General features: G+C 41.9%; 1 protein-coding gene across 1 annotated transcript in view; it reads left to right on the top strand.

The window, feature by feature from the left end:
• The window catches only part of TBX4 (T-box transcription factor 4), a 319,287-nt gene extending 305,938 nt beyond the window's left edge, over positions 1-13,349 (top strand). The window contains exons 8-9 of the mRNA XM_075334174.1: positions 100-344; positions 12,720-13,349. Of these exons, the coding sequence (XP_075190289.1) occupies positions 100-344; positions 12,720-13,342 (868 nt within the window). The 3' untranslated portion in view covers positions 13,343-13,349. The remainder of the gene's footprint in view (positions 1-99; positions 345-12,719) is intronic.
• The last annotated feature ends 4,457 nt before the right edge of the window (positions 13,350-17,806 follow it).

The raw sequence follows: 17,806 nt of genomic DNA, 5'->3' as shown, positions 1-17,806 counted from the left end.
TATTAGAGCAAGTTTATATTTTACTGATTATCGTAGCCTTTATCTTTAAAGTTTAATAAATGCTGCAATTGTAAATAACTAATTATTACTTTTCCGCAGTAAAGAATATCCTGTGATATCTAAAAGTATCATGAGGCAACGATTGGTTTCAAGTCATCCAGGGCAACTGACAAGCAAGTCCGACCTTAATGCGCTCCATAGTGGTCACCAAGGTTTACAGCATTATCAGTATGAGAATGGGGCACACATGCAGTTTGGTGGCGCTGATGCTCAAGATCTGCCACTCAACTCCTTCACAGCTCAGAGGGACTCGGGGCTGTTCTATCATTGTTTAAAAAGAAGAGGTATTATACAACTAGGTTGGGTGAATTTTTCAATAATTGCTTACTTACAGACATTTAATGAATCACAAAATCTGACATACAAACTTATGTGTGAAGGAGTTGCTTGTATTATCCTGAAACCAATGTTTTAGTTGTTTTGCAATGCTCTAATTTGTGTAAGTCCATTGACAAGAGCTTTGCAGATGAGGCTTCAATATTCCTCAATGGTCAAAGCAATCAACTTACAGCTGCAGCATCTCTAAAATTTAGTTCCAAACTTTATATGGGACAGCTTATGCTCTAAAAGACCGACATACCATAAGAAGTGCCTTCAGGAGGAGGTCCATTTGTCTCTTTTCTACCAGTCATATACCACTGAAGTAGACACTGCACCAGGATCTTCTTTCAAATTGATTTGCTCATCTCTTATCATTAGAATTACAGTTTACCTTAATTTTCTCAAAATGTAAATGTAAGAAAAATCATTAGAGGAAAATTTAAACTTCAAATTCCACATTTCTAACACTTCACATACACGTACATCTCAATAAATTAGAATATCATCAAAATGGTAATTTATTTCATTAATTCAATACAAAAAGGGAAATGCATATATTATATAGAGTCATTACAAACAGAGTGATCTATTTCAAGTGCTTTTTTCTGTTAATGTTGATGATTATGGCTTACAGCCAATTAAAACCCAAAAGTCATCTCAGAAAATTAGAATATTTTATAAGACCAACTGAAAAAATTATTTGAAACGCAGAAATGTTGGCCTACTGAAAAGTGAGTATAGTAAATGCACTCTTGGTTAGGGCTCTTTTTGCAATAATTACTTCGCCAATGTGGCGTGGCATGGAAGCGATTAGCCTGTGGCACTGCTGAGATGTTATAGAAGCCCAGGTTGCTTTGAAAGTAGCCTTCAGCTTGTCTGCATTGTTGGGTCTAGTGTCTCTTATCTTCCTCTTGACAATACCCTATAGATTCTCTATGGGATTTAGGTCAGGCGAGTTTGCTGGCCAATCAAGCACAGTGATACTGTGGTTATTAAACCAGATATTTGTACTTTTGGTAGTGTGGACAGGTGCCAAGTCCTGCTAGAAAAGGAAATTTCCATCTCCAAAAAGCTTGTCGGCATAGGGAAGCATGAAGTGCTCTAAAATTTCCTGGTAAATGGCTGTGATGACTTTGATCTTGATCCAGCTGCCTGCTCGGTGCTCCACATCTAAAGGGGGCTTTACACGCAATGATATCGCTAATGATATGTCATCAGGGTCACGGAATTTGTGACGCATATCTGGCCTCATTAGCGACGTTGTTGCGTGTGACACCTATGAGCGAGTGTTAACGATCAAAAATACTCACCTAATCGTTGATCGTTGACACGTCGTTCATTTTAAAAAAATTGTTGCTGGTGCTGGACGCAGATTGTTCGTCGTTCCTGAGGCAGCACACATCACTATGTGTGACACCCCGGGAATGACGAACAGCAGCGTTCCTGCGTCCTATGGCAACGAGGTGGGCGTGTCGTTAATGCGGCTGGTCTTCGCCCCTCTGCTTCTATTGGCGGGCTGCTGTGTGACGTTTCTGTGACGGCGCATGAACCTCCCCCTTAAAGAAAGAGGTTGTTCGCTGCCCACAGCGACGTCGCTAGGAAGGTAAGTACGTGTTACGCGTCCTAACGATATTGTGTGCCATGGGCAGCGATTTGCCCGTGACGCACAAACGATGGGGGTGGGTGCTTTCATGAGCAACATCGCTAGCGATGTCACTGCACGTAAAGCAGCCTTAAGTGTGGAGAAGCAGCTAATGCACATGTGTGGGCTGATTTGTTGCAGTCTCGGACTAAGCCCCAGAAATGTCCTAAGGTGCATGCTCAGGTACTTGGCTCTCTTTCTGAGGCTAAGTCTAGTGTTTAGTCTACAGAATACTCAGACTGATAGTCTCATTTTTGAGGCTAAGTCCTCAATTCAGCCTACTGAGCATGCTTGCACACTTTGTTATCTGTCTGAGGATAAGTCCAAGGTGAGCGCTACTAGGCATGCTGGTGATGTGGCTGGACCCGATAGGCTGACTGTTGTCAGATGTTCTGCTGACATGGCGACTCCTGATTGACTCGCGAAGGCCCACCCCTATGACTGTGCAGACCACGATTGGTCCTCAGAAGATGACTGGTGAGTGTGTTTAGGGAGTGGCTTATGTTTTATAAGCCTTCCTTTGGAGCACATGGGTGCGCATTCTTTACCTTTAGGTTTTTCCAGGTTCATGGGCTCAGTGAATGCGGATGTCTGACAGTTATCAGTGAGTTCACAGGTATCGCATGCCTGAGTTTGTGAACAGGTGGGTGGTAATCTCACCACAGGCTGTTACTCCAGGCAGGCTTTAGGTGTTGCAGCTTCACCACTTCTGGCATGTGGGTCCAGCAGTATTGGTACTTAGGTTGCATGCCAGACAAGCTGGTGCAGCGCCAGTGGTGGAGCTAGTTTGTACAGAGTCACATTGGCGCTCCCATTTGTCTGCCGTGGTAATACCACGTCTCTGCTATTGTTTTTCCTACCTCAGGCAGCACAGTTAGTGCAGTGCCAACCTGCCTTGCCACTTGATATATGCTCTCTGAGGTGAACAGAGGTGATAATTATTCACCCGTATGGCTGGTGCAGTAACTAGCATGGCAGCTAGGGTATCTGCAGTGGTTTGCAGTCTCTGTGGAGTTAACAGGGGTAATGGGTAAATACAGGGATGGCTGCTGCAGTTTCTGGCACAGCAGCCAGGGGTCACAAAAATATATACCAGGCTCTGTGAGGTCAACAGAGGTTTTATTTAGTACCCGGATGGCAGGTGTATTAACTTTCACACCAGCTAGGGTCTTGTTTATATTTTTAACCTCTTTGAGGGGCTATTGTGCGCACGCCCAGCTAGTTACTATGACTGTTAAAACTCCTCGTGGGGGGGTATACCTTATATACCTAACACCATCACGTCTTTATCACCCTCTGGACTACTAGCAGCAGTATAACACCTCTGCACAATGGACCACGGCTGGCGATTGAGATATTCTCACATCTCTATTCCAATACGCCAGTTCCCCCATAATATTGTGTGCCTCTCCACTCTTCCTCCAGACTCTGAGACTTGATTACCAAAATTGCAAAATGAAATGCAAAATGTACTTTCCTCTGAAAACAACACCTTGGACTACTGAGCAACAGTCCAGTTCTTTTTCTCCATAGCCCAGGTAAGACACTTCTGGCATTGTCTATTGGTCATGAGTGGCTTGACACAAGGAATGTGATAGTTGTAGCCCATGTCCTGGATATGTCTGTGTGTGGTGGCTCTTGAAGCACTGACTCCAGCAGCAGTCCATTCCTTGTGAATCTCCCCCAAATTTTGGAATGGCCTTTTCTTAACAATCCTATCAAGGCTGTGGTTATCCCAGTTGCTTTTTCACCTTTGTCTACCACACTTTTTACTTCCACTCAACTTTCCATTACTATGCTTGGATACAGCACTCTGTGAACAGCCAGCTTCTTTAGCAATTTAGCAACATTTGAAATAGATTACTCTGTGTGTAATGACTCTATATAATATATGCATTTCCATTTTTATATTGAAGTAATGAAATAAATTAACTTTTTGATTATATTCTAATTTATTGAGATGCACCTGTATCTTGTTTTGTGCTATTTTAAAATTTTGCAAGGTTACTGTATATTTTTCAATCATATAGCATGTGGCAATACATTCTACTTGTAATGAGACTGTGGGAGCTTTGATTAACATTATGAGCGGATTTTTAAATGAGAACATGAATTGGTAAGAACAGCAAAATCTCAAGCTTTTAATCTTCGAAAAATACATTCATTTGTAGCAATAATGGGGTTTAATTTTTTTTATACTATCAATTTCTTGTCATTCCTTTCCTGCCTTGGCCAACATTTCTACAAATCGTCATTTTTTTTTAACTAACAGATCCTGTTTAAGCTGCCAAACGATAATTTTAAGAACATCATAAAGATGTGATGTTTTAATCGCATGGACATAAAATTGTCACCGAGCAATTTGTCCGTTCTTTTCAGAGTGATGGGAACTATGATACCGGAGTTGGTATTACATGTTATAATAATGGTAATAAATGTGATAGAAATAAATACCATAGAAATTCACAGATTAATGTTACAGATTCAAGGTGATAGCAATTTACTGGGAAATTTACTGTAATTGACCATAAACATAAGGCTGGATTCACACATAGCTTTTTAGGCAGCTTTTCTTGTAGTTTTATGCACAAATATGACCAGAAGTAAACCCACAGATAAGGAGAAATAAAAAGTAAACAGATATTCTTCTCAACATTAAAATTGCAACCCCAAGAATGTAAAATCTGGGAATTATGAAGATCAACGAGTCTATAGACATGCTAATAATAATGCAAATAATGAAAAATGGAAACAAAATTTTCAAAAGATCTTTATTTCTTCAGCATTGAGTATTAGTTCCAGGCATAGAAAAAAACGTACTTACACACATTGGAATGCTATCTTTCAGGTTATTAAACCCTTAAAGCCTGCAATATATCTTACAATGTGTCGGCGGGGTCACGTCGTAAGTGACGCACATCCAGCATTGTAAGTTACATTGCAGTGTGTGACAGGTACGTGTGATTGCGATTGAACGTAAAATGTTCATCGCATGCACATTGTTCATTTCTCTAGAATTGAACGTCAGATTGTTCAATGTTCCCGGGGTAGCGCACATCGCAGTATGTGACACCCCGGGAACGATGAATAGATCTTACCTGCGTCCTGCGGCTCCCGGCCCACAATGCAGAAGGAAGGAGGTGGGCGGGATGTTTACGTTCTGCTCAGTTCCGCCCCTCCGCTTCTATTGGCCGGCTGCCGCGTGACGTTGCTGTGATGCCGAACGTCCCTCCCATTCCAGGAAGTGGACGTTTGCCGCCCACATCGAGGTCGTATAGAAGGTAAGTACGTGTAACGGGGGTTAATCGTTTGTGTGGCACGTTAAACAAATTGAACGTGCTGCACATACGATGGGGGCGTTGCAAATCGCATACGATATCGTATGCGAAATTGCAACGTGTAAAGCAGGCTTAAGACCTGGTGATTTATCATTTTTGTGCTTTCATTTTTTCTTCCCTTTATTCCAAGAGCCATAACTTTTTTATTTCTCCATTGACATTGTCAAGCAAGTGATTGTATTTTAATACAGGAGTTGTACTTTTGAATGACACCACCCATTTTATCATGTAATGGTAAGCGGGAAAAATATCCATGTGTGGCAAAATAGCAAAACAAACTGAAATTTTGCAAATGTTGTTTAGGTTTTTTTATATTCAATGTTTATTTTACAATAAAATTGAACTGCGGTATGATTCCCCAGGTCAGTACAATTACAGAGATACCAAACATGTACAGTTTTATTTTATTTAAGTGATGCAAAAAAATTCAGAAATTTTGAAAAAAAAATGTTTGCTTTCTCCCAACTTTCCACAACGTTTTAAATTTTTGGGTTATGGAGCTGTGTGAGGGCTTGTTCTTTGTGCCCCTAGCTGATATTTTTATTCATATTATTTTGGGGCATATACAATGTTTGGATCGCCTGTTTTTACAATTTTTTGTTGTTCTTGGGGTCGCCAACGCTAATTACCGATTGGATTAATTTATTATATATTTTGATAGAACAGACGTTTTCAAACGCAGTGATACCAAATAAGTGTATTTTTTTTAATTTCTTCGATTTAATATGGTAAAAGGGGGGTGATTTGAATTTTTATATTTTTTTATTTTTTAAAAAAAATTAAAACTTTTTTTTCAACATTGTACTGTATTTAATAGTCTTCTTGGGGGACATACACCTTCAATAGTATGATCCCTTGTTCTACATACAGAAATGCCTTAGCAATGCTCTATATAGAAGAAGAAAGCACAGTCTCTTATGAACGCCTTGGACTGGCTTTCATAGAAGTACTGAGAAGACAGACACAGGGGTCATCTGCTGACCCCTGACTGTCATGACAACTCAATAGCATCCGATGGTCATGTTGTAGGAGCACTAACGAGGGGATAGGACAGTGCACCCCATGCCAGTGCACATTAGAGATTGACAGTGGCATTTAACAGGATAACAGCTGCGGGTGGAGCATCACACCATCAACAACTGTTGGAGGCAAAAGGCTGAGAGATTATGCATAGTAGACATAGTGCATCATGGGTTGTTAAGGGATTAATGACAGCTTTCTTTGCAATTTCTGACCAATGACATCCCAAATGCAATCGATAGGAGATAATTCCTGATATGCTGCAGGACATTGTTGAATCTTTAAGCCATGTAAGCTGTTCAAAGTAACATAAACAACATGGCATTGTTGTGTTGAAGAATGGCCCATGTAACATTTTGTAGAAATGGACCTACTCCTTTTTCTACAACCATCTCAGTCTATTACCAAACAGTTAGTTATCATGAATGAAGACTAGAGAGGTATGGCTACCATATGTTATGCCAGTCTACATAATAATTCAAGGAGTAAGACCAGTCTTGAATTCTCTCATGAAGGCCTCTTCATGGTGTTGCCCAAGTGGTCTCATCAAATTCAAAGAATGTTGCATAGAGATCCATTCTCTGCTCTTGAGCAGCCTGTGTTGACTAAAATGTGATACAATGCCTGCATTATCTATGTAATTGTCTCCCATTAACCACTTTCAGGACTTCATTGGTTGGCAATTGCAAAGAGAGCTGCTGGCAACACATCTTGATATTTTCCATGCCAAAGTGCATTTAGGCCTCTTTCACAATGTACGTGCCTCCGGTACGTGTTTGACAGTTTTCTCACGTACCAGAGATACGTACACACGTAGACCTATGTATTCCTATGTTTTTGGACACACGTAAGTATTTTCGCATGGAACGTGTGTCCGTTCCGTACTTACGTGTGTCCGTGTGTTTCTCATGGCAAGATGTCCGTTTTCTCTCCGGCATCACTGGTGTCACACGGAACGCAAACATCACACGTAATGCAAACGGACCACATGGATGTGTTCCGTGTGACACGCACTGGAAAAAAGACATGTGTCTGTGAGAAAAAAAAAAAAAACTTTACTCACCTTCTCCAGCCCTCCTGTCTATGCCGCTGCTGTCACTTGCTGCCGACCGCCGCTCATTATGCTCATTGAATATTCACTTCACTGCGGCCGGAAGCAACAGCAGCGGGGAGTCGGCAGGACCTGAGACCAAAGTTTAGCAACACGGACAGCGAAGCCAGGGACAGGTGAGCAGAAAGTTTTCGTTCTACGTGTGTTATCACGGATAACAAACGGAGAACACACGTAGGCCATAAACACGGCTCACGGAGGGCAAAACGCACCTCTGACATGTCCGTGAGAAACGTGTGTGGTTTTTCACGGATGTGTGAAAAAGGCCTTAGAGTGTCAGAACATTCCTCAGACAAATATTAATATTAATAACCTCATCTATAGCCTGCTAAAAGGAAAAAGGAAATGCTTAGAGGTGCAGTATGTGGATGGCTAAGAACAATAAACACATACCTCCCCATTAAAATAAAGAAATGTAAAAAATATACATATATTTGGTATTGCCTTGTCTGTTACCCCTTAATGACCTTGGACATATATACATACATCCTAGGTCTCCCTCCCTTTGATGTGAGCAAATCGAGGTGATCCCACATCTTTCCTAGCACATTTTGGCTGATCTGATCAGTCAACATGTGCAACTAACAGACGCAGGTAGACCGGGCCGGCTCCAGGTTTTTGTGAGGCCCTGGGTGAAAGAGTCTCACTGGGCCCCATCCTTACACAGACACACACATACAGATACGTACACATACAGCCATATGTACATATACATATTTAAAGAGAAATTCAGAAAAATACATATAAACAGACAAATCCATACACAGTCATATACACTGACATAAATAGATACACATCATACACAAACAGACACATTACAGATATTATTAATATAGGGAAGCCGGCAGCAGCCTCACTCACCTAACCTGCTTGTCTCCCGTCCAGCTCCTCCAGGGCATGTGGTTGTGCTGTGCTGATTGGTGGCCGTCACCAACAGCCATGGCCGCACACAGAGCACACTGACACTGCTGTATATATATCACAGGAGAGGATGGCAACATACACATTACTGGGGGGCATGAACATTACTGAGGAGGGGGGCCTATAGCTCCAGATGGGGGAAACAGCTCTGAGGGGTATACAGAACTGGGGTGGAAGGGACCTAGAACTCTGGGGGTATAGAAGTATGCAGCCCCCACATTCCTCCATATAACATAATGCACCCATATTGCTCCACATAATTTAATGTAGCCTCATATTACTCCATATAATGCACCTGCATATTCCTCCATAGTGTTATGTAGCCTCCATAGTCCTCCATTTAAAATAATGCATCAAATAATCCTCCATATAATATAATGCACCCCAGTTTGCTCCACATAATATAATGCAGCCTCATATTCCTCCATATAGTATTATGCAACCCCCATGTGGAAGCATTATGCAGCCACCATATGGCAGCATTATGCAATCCCCATGTGGCAGCACCATGCAGCCCCCATATGGCAGCATTATACAGCCCCATATTGTTTAATGCAGCCCTATAGTCATCTGGATACCGTGAATAATACATACTCACTTCTCCCCATTCCACCGCTGCTCCGGTCTTCTCAGCGCGTCCACTGTTCTGCCGCTCTGATAGCTCAGGACACAGGCGCGCACATTAATGACATCATCGCGCTCTTCTGTACTGAGCTGTCAGAGGCAGAGCACAGACAGATGCTGCAGGAGAATGATGAGAGAGGAAGCGTGCCACTCCCTCTATCATTATTGCTTTCAATTGTATTGGCATTGCAGATGCCGATACAATTGAAAGTGCGATCCTCAGCGGGGGGAGGGGGCCCCCTCCCCCCCACACTGGCACACGGCCTCTCTGACTCATGGGCTCCATAGTGGCTGCGTGGCCTGCCACCATTAGTGGTACACCACTCTGCCATCTGCGAGTGGACCCCCTCGATGGTGCTGATGCTGGCTCTTAAGGTGGATCAAAGATCTACCCACCACTGTTAACTCCTTTGAACGTTCTGCCAGTGCAATTGAACATGCTCAGGCAGGATTGTGCTGTTTGACGCCGCAATCGGCGGTCCTGTGACGCTATCATTGGGTGCCAATGGGTTGTCATAACAGGGTCAACTGATGACTCCTTTCACTGTCACGATTCACCTCCTTTAAATGCCGGCTGAGCGCTGGCACTCACACAAGATCAGCATTTCTGCTGATTACCGTGTTTCCCCGAAAGTAAGGCCCTGTCTTACATTAATTTTACCCCCAAAAGTCCCACCCTGCCTTACTTTCGGGGGAGGCCTTACATTGGAAAAAAAAAATAACAATTTCCCCCTCCCCCCTCCCCCCTGCAGCCTCCCCATTGTTTGAGAGTCCGGCATGCACCCCATCCTCCCCCCTGCAGCCTCCCCATTGTTTGAGAGTCCGGAATCCACCCACCCCATCCTCCCCCCTGCAGCCTCCCCATTGTTTGAGAGTCCGGAATCCACCCACCCCATCCTCCCCCCTGCAGCCTCCCCATTGTTTGAGAGTCCGGCATGCACCCCATCCTCCCCCCTGCAGCCTCCCCATTGTTTGAGAGTCCGGAATCCACCCACCCCATCCTCCCCCCTGCAGCCTCCCCATACAGTGGTTCTGCCCCCCACTCTGCCACCACACACACTGACACATACGGTACCGGTACAGACCCACACGGCACACACACACATATCGTACCGGTAAAACACACACACACACACACACACACACACACACTCTGACACATACAGCCCCCATACACATACCGTACACACACAGAGAGAGAGTAACTTACCGTTACTTTCCTTCTGCCGGGGACGCCGGGGACGCTGGACCAATGGGAGCGAGCCTGCAGGCGGTGACGTCGCGGCTGATTCGGCCAATCAGCTGCGAGCCGGCTGACTGGCCAATCACAGCTCGAGCTGATGGCCAGCAGGGAGCCTGTGACGAACAGGCTGATCGGCCAATCAGCATCAAGCAGGAAGAGCGTTGACCCGGGACGCGCCGCAGGCCGGCGAGATTGCGGGGGCCATTCACCGGAGGAGGTATACATTACACCGCGACCACCACCCATAGGTGGCCTTACATTCCCCGGGCACCCCCGCTACCCTGCCTTACAATCGGGGGGTGCCCTACATTGGCGGACCCCCCCGAAACCCCCACCCTGCCTTACTTTCGGGGGGGTCCTACTTTCGGGGAAACACGGAGTAATGCTGAACCATCACTCTGATCAGCAGAAACAATTGGATAGTGCAGTCATAAAGACTGGTAGAATCAGTAAAAAAAATTAAAAAAAATATGAAAAGATTAAAAAAAAAATAAAACTTCAAATCACCCCCCTTTTGCCTCATTGAAAATAAAACAATAAAAAAATACATATTTGGTACCGTCATGTTCAGGAATTCCCAATCTATCAAAATATCAATTTAATTAATCTGATTGGTAAAGGGTGTAGCGAGAAGAAATATCAAAACACCAGAATTACGTTTTTTGGTCGCCGCAACATTGCATTAAAATGCAATAACAGGCGATCACCATATTGCATCTACCCAAAAATCATATAATTATTAAAAACATCAGATCAATACACAAAAATAAGCTGTCACACAGGCCCAGGTCCCGAAAAATGAGAATGGTATGTGTTTTGGAATATGGCAATAAGAGCGCAATTCTTTTTTGACAAATTTATGAATTGTTTTCACCACTTATAAAAAAGTAAAACTATACAAATTTGGTATCTACAAACTCGTACTGACTTGGGAAATCATATTACCAGGCCAGTTTTACCATACAGTGAACATGGTAAATAAATTTAAAAAAAATTGTGCAGTTGCACTTGTTTGTAATTTCACTGTTTTTTTGTTTTCCAGTAAAATCTGGAGCAGAACGAATGCTGTCGTTCAAAAGTACAGCTCGTCCTGCAAAAAACAAGCTCTCGTATGGCTATCTTGATGGAAAAATAAAAAAGCTATGGCTTTTGGAAGAAGGGGAGGAACAACTAAAACAAAAAGTGGAAAATCGCTGGTTGGTGTAGGGGTTAAACTCCAGTCTATCAAAATCTGAAATCAATTAACACAAACAGATCAAAATGCAAGAATTGTGGTTTTTCGTCACCATATCGCATAAAAAATACAATACAAAGCAATCAAAATGTTGTATGTGCTCTAAATTGGTTAAAAAAATCTTTTCGGCTAGCCATGCAAAAAACACCTCTTCATAATATCATTGTTGTACCTCTCCTGTCTAGCCACCACAGCCCCCCATCTGGTCCACAGCTCCACCTGGCCTCTTGTTTCCTTGTTTTCATTGTGACGTCACGTTTGTCACCAGAAACCTAGTCTACACCTTGGTTGGGTGACATGTGTCATGATGTCAGAGATCTGCCCAGTGCTAGAAGACAGTGTGCAGAATGAAAAAACAAGAAGATGATATCATGAGTGGTGCAAAAAAAAAAAATAGTGGGAGATGCGCAGAGTACCAACCAGGGGCAGGGGGCAGTGGCAGCGTTTTATTTTTTTGCTGACATTTTTCTCAGTTCATATAAATCAGCAAAATAGTGTCTGTCAGCCATATCTTAATTAAGAAACTAGATTCAGGAGAATCCAAACGTTTTGGAAAATTTTAAAGAACTTTAATTTGATTCACTTATCTCTACTACCGTATTATGTCAAAGGTAAAGAGGCAACCCAAGCTTCCAATTAGAGGCTAATAGAAGTGACACTCATCATGCTATAATATTGATCTTCAATATTCACAATTATCCCTTCTCCTGCAAGACCAATGGATGCAAATATTCCACCAACTATGAGAAAGGATAGTATTGTACTCAATGTGACTGACTATGACTAGAGGAGCAACGCACAGCTGATCCAGTCACATCGGGACACAGGCCTTTTTTTTCTTATGATTGGTGGGAATCCTGATTGATCAGGCACTTATCTTCTAATTTCTTGGATAGATGACGTGCTGTATCCTAAGATCAACCCGTAAAGCCACATATATTGTGGTGGTTTGCTTATTTGTTTTTGATTTTAGTTATTTTCCAGGGGGTTCATACAGTAATAGATCTATGAAAATATATTTAAACTAGCATTTATTCTTGATCTTTAATAATTATAAAAATCATTGTCATATGACTCTTTAATTTACTAATTGTTAAAAAAAACTACTATTTGTGGAGACTTCTAAGTTATCTTTGGTAAGTAGAATAGTTTTCAGTTTTATATCTAGTAAACTTTGCCTTAAGATTTAGTTCTTTCTTTTACAGAGGGTGCACGTCACCTAGACCTTCCTTGCAAGCGATCTTATCTAGATCCTTCTTCTTCTATGGCAGATGATCACTACTTTCGTTCACCACCACCATATGACCAGCAGATGCTAAGCCCACCTTACCGAAATGACGTGGCACCAAGAGATGCTTGTATGTACTCTACTTCCGGAGCTGAAATAGCTGGAGTATCGGGTGTTGAAGATTTACCTCCTCCACCACCACCTTTAAGTTGTAACATGTGGACTTCTGTTTCACCGTACACAAGCTACAGTGTTCAAACAATGGAAACTGTTCCATACCAGCCTTTTCCAACTCACTTTACCACCACCGCCATGATGCCTCGCCTTCCAACAATTGCAAGCCAAGGATCACAGCCACCAAGCGAATCCCACTTTAGTGTATACAACCAGCTTTCACAGTCTCAAGTACGAGAGAGAGTTCCAAGCTCATCCTTCCAACGTGAGAGAGTACACCCATCTTTATGTGAAAGAAAGCCCCCATCACCGCACATAAACACAGCAAATGAATTTTTATATTCACAAAGTTTTTCGTTATCCAGAGAATCTTCATTACAGTATCATTCAGGCATGGGAACTGTGGAAAACTGGACTGATGGATGACTGCACTTGTAACATATACCATATTTGAGATATATTCTATTGACCCAGACAATCTGATCTGTTAATACCTGTGGGTAACCTGCACTTCAGTAAATGTTCACCTATGAATGAAACAAAGAGTTATTTTTAGTCGAAACAGGGTAAATCACCCCATCTAGTTGTTTTGCTTTGGATGATTCATTTGAGTTAACCAACACTGCTATAATAGCAGAAAATACATCAAACTAGTAGAAAATGCCTGGAATCACTAAAACTTTGCATGCTGAATAGCTATTTATACCTATATATATATATGTGTATATGTATATATATTTTTAAATATATATATCTATCACAAATGCAAGCCACATGTCCAATGAAGCTTTGCTTATAAAAATGAGATGCTTAATAAAATTGTGAATGTTACCAGGGTTCATGGAGACATCTATTTAAGATTTTTTTTTAGAATGATATAAAAAAAATACAAAGGATTGCGTGAGAGAAATGACATTTATATATATATAAATATCTATGGGAAGACACTTTATGAGAAATCTAGCTAACGTCAAACAACTTGGAAATGTTTCTCTTCTTAAATAGCATGGACTTTCTAAATGAAAAGGTAAAAAGACAAAATACAATTTTGGATGATCTCGTATGTCCAGTTGTCTTTTAATTGATCTCTGTCTACAGTATATGTAGAAATACAGTATGAACTTCTGAAGCTAATGTAAAAACTAGATTATATTGTTATGTTTTACTTTCTTCCATCACTCTTACATTTTACAGAATGGCACCGACATTTTCAGATATATTTCCAGGGTAGAATAGCTTTCTTTGATTGGCCATTTTTTTTTGCTGGAATAGTGAAAAACATTAAACTTATGTTGAAATCCTGACTGATTGACTAATTGGTTATTGTATCACAATAAGCACATATATAAAGATAAAAAAATATAGCAACATAATCAGAACAGAAGTGACAAATCAAGTTATTAAAGGAGTTGTTCAGACCTAAGATAAAGATTACCTGCCTTATAATAGATTAGTAAAATCATACCAATGGGATCCAAAACCGAGAATTTACACAGCTCAGCTGATACCTGGTCATTGTGTCAAGGTTGCTAGTACTTCCAGCTCAGCACTAGCAGCCTTGACACCACATCTCCATACACTTTGCAGTTCCTTGGTACTATAGCTCAGTATTTTGTATAACCTGCATGATTTTTTTTTTTTAAGGACAGCACCAAGTCTTCTAGACATGGAATGAACAATTTGGCAACATATTGAAAGATCTATCTTTTTCCATTCATCAAGAGAGACCTGTTTTAGAGCTTGGATGCTGGATGGAAAAATGATGCTCAACTTTGTATCTTCAGAATTCTCCATAGATGTTGGATTGGATTCAGATCAGGAGACATACTTGGCCACTGAATCACTTTCACACTGTTTTTCTTCAGAAATACAACACTGGCCTTAGATGTATGTTTTGGATCATTGTCATGTTTGAATAGTGCACATCTACCAAAGGCACAAAATGATTGTAATTGTAACCCCTTTTCTTTCAGCATAAACCAATACATCTGTGAATTCTTGACATCAATAAAATGTAGCTTGTTGACACCAGCAGCACTCGTGATGCCCCACCTAAGGACACTACAACCCCCAGGTTTTACTGTTGGCATCATGCATTTTTCTTTGTACTACTCACTTTAGTGATGTCAAACAATTTTAAAGCCTTCAGTGCCAAAAACATTTATCTTTGTCTAATTATTTCCGAGTATTGAGTCCCAGTAGTCTTCATATTTTTCAGTATGGGTCCTGGCAAGTTGTAGGCAGGTGTCTTTAAGCATGGGCTTTAGGTGAGGCTTCCTTAGTGGATGATACCTATGCATGCCATTCCTCAACAGTGCACAGCAAAGTGTGTCACGGGAGACACACCCAGTTTGGTTTTCTAATTTTTTTTTAATTGAACTTGCGTGTCGATTTTCTTCAACCCTTCTCATTAGAAGACAACCCTGTATAAGTCATATCTTCCAAGGTCAGCCTGGATATCTCTCCGAGATTATGCAATTCCATTTTAATTAAAAAAAAAATGTAGCACTTTTTCTACAGTATTCTGACTAATAAGTAAAGCTTAGGTAATTTTCTTGTACCCTTAAACTTTCTTTTGTAAAGAAAATATTTTCTAACAGCATGAAATGTGAAGGAATTTTCTTCAACTGTTCAGTGAATAATTAGACATACCTGTGGCTGAGTTCTTGCTAGTCAGAATGTTGTGGTCTACACCTTAATTTTTCTTCCAGGAAATTAATTTGGGTGTATTCATTTTTGTAACATGGTCTTGAATGAATTTGTTGGGAAAACTACATTTTTGTGTCTGCGACATAACAAATCTTTACAATCAATGGTGTTTGTCAGACTATTTTTATGTATGGTATTGTGGCACCCTATGGTTAAGTAGCCACAGTAACACCTGGTAGGTGCAGGAAGGAATTTCCATATTAGGAGAAATTCACATGACACATGCACACAGACTCATCACAACACTCCTCTAAACCGTGGTTAGGGTCTAGTGCAGCTAAACTTGTATAGTGGAGAGCACTGTCCCTGAAGCCAGCCTGGGGGTGGAGCTTAGGGGGTGGGGTGTCTGAGGTGAGTGGGCGGGAAGCCAGTTAGTTCCAGTCAGAGCCAGTTAGCTCCAGTCAGAGCGAGTCAAAAGAGACAGTTGGCAGAGTGAGTCGAGTTGAGTGAAGTGAGAGATTCTGTGTGAGGGTCGGAGGTGAGGCAATACAGAAAAGGGGCGAAGGGACCAGTTCGGTTTACCCCAGAAGAAGCAACCTGGACACCAGAGTTCGAGTCTGCAATGGGTTAATTCAGGCCCAGCAGAAAAGACCGGAGAGCGAAGAGGACTTGTAGCATCACCATCAATAGAGCCAGGGACCACAGCAGACCCAGGAGAACGGTTCTCATCACCTGCTATACAAGTGAGAGATAAAGGAGAGGTCAGGGCGAGGTTTTAGATAGCCCAGGACCTAAACAAACATACAGTAACAAGGAGGCCTCATAACTCACAAATGTGGAAATTCTGTCACCTGACCACTCGGATTATACCCAGGACTTAACTTTGCCAACAACATCAGTAAGGCTATGTGCCCATGGGGAAAGTGTCCTGCGGTTATATCCACAAGACATTCTGCAGGAGCTCCCAGAAAACTGCAGCACAACTTTGTCTGTTTCCATGCTGCGGTTTTATTGCGGAATGTCCTGCAGGTATGCTGCGGTCATTCTGCATTGAGGATACAGTACCATGGCTTCGGCACTGCATCCTCAATGCAGAACAAGTGATGGAGTGATCGGGGAGTTTATACTTGCCTCCATCACGCAGCACTTCTCTCCGGTCGTGTTTACACTGTGCAGGAGAAGGTGGGCGGGCTTGAACTAGCTCCGGCTGTCACATGACTGGAGCTCATGCAGGCCCCAGATAAATCCACAGGTTTTCCGCTGCAAAATCTGCAGAAGCAAGCTCCCATGGGCACGTAGCCTTAAGGTACAGAAAGAAAGACCCAGTGTGTGTGTGTGTGAGTGTTATAAAAGGTACAGCTCTCACTATGGACTTTATTTGCCTGAACATGGGGAGCCGAACATCAGTGGCTTTTAAGAAACCGGTATCAAGACTCATGTGGTAAGCTGCCTCCCTGTGTGTAAAATCTTGATCCTTCCCAAGGGCCCCGGGGACATCGCTCCACCTATGGGGAGCATGACAAACTAGCTGCTTTATCATCACCTGGAGGTCTGCAAGCAGCACCAGTAATATTACCGGGAACCATAGGGGGCATCACAAGACACTTTTATTTTATTTATTTTATTATTTTTTTTATTTTTTTCACCATACTTCTTTTAACTGACACCAGGGTCACAGGACTGGGCATAGCCACCTGTGACAATCCCCTGAAAACTAAAAGCCCAGGACCAGGTACCCCATGGCTCTGGGTCAGGCAGTATCCCATATATAATGATGATTCTAAAAGGAAACTAAAGGGTTTTCTTTTTTACAAATCTGTAGGGGTGTGTTTATTTATGCTGAGAACTTTACAGAACCTATATAAAAATGTTTTATAAAGTAGGCCCTATGCATTAGATGATTTGTCTAAACTCTCCCATTTCAAATTTAATTTAATCTATGTGGGCCTTCTGACTTTTTAGGCCCAGTGCCCACACTGTGTTGTTTTGACGTGTATTTTCAGAAATCTGCAGCAAAATCTGCAAAATCTTCCATTGTGAAGCCAGCAAAGTCTATGAGAATTCAGAAGTGCTGTGCCCACGTTGCTTATTTTTCCCTTTCGTATTTGGTGCAGAAAAAAAGAAATCTGCACCAAATGCGCAAGGGAAAAATACTCAACGTGGGCACAGCACTTCTGAATGCTCATAGATTTGGCTGGCTTCACAATGGACATGCAGATTCTGCTGAAGATTTCTGAAAAT

The sequence above is a fragment of the Anomaloglossus baeobatrachus genome, chromosome 2 (assembly GCF_048569485.1).
Source record: "Anomaloglossus baeobatrachus isolate aAnoBae1 chromosome 2, aAnoBae1.hap1, whole genome shotgun sequence".
In the NCBI taxonomy this organism is placed as follows: Eukaryota; Metazoa; Chordata; class Amphibia; order Anura; family Aromobatidae; genus Anomaloglossus; species Anomaloglossus baeobatrachus.
The sequence above is the reverse complement of the archived record's forward strand: the minus strand, read 5'-3'. Positions and strand labels throughout refer to the sequence as shown.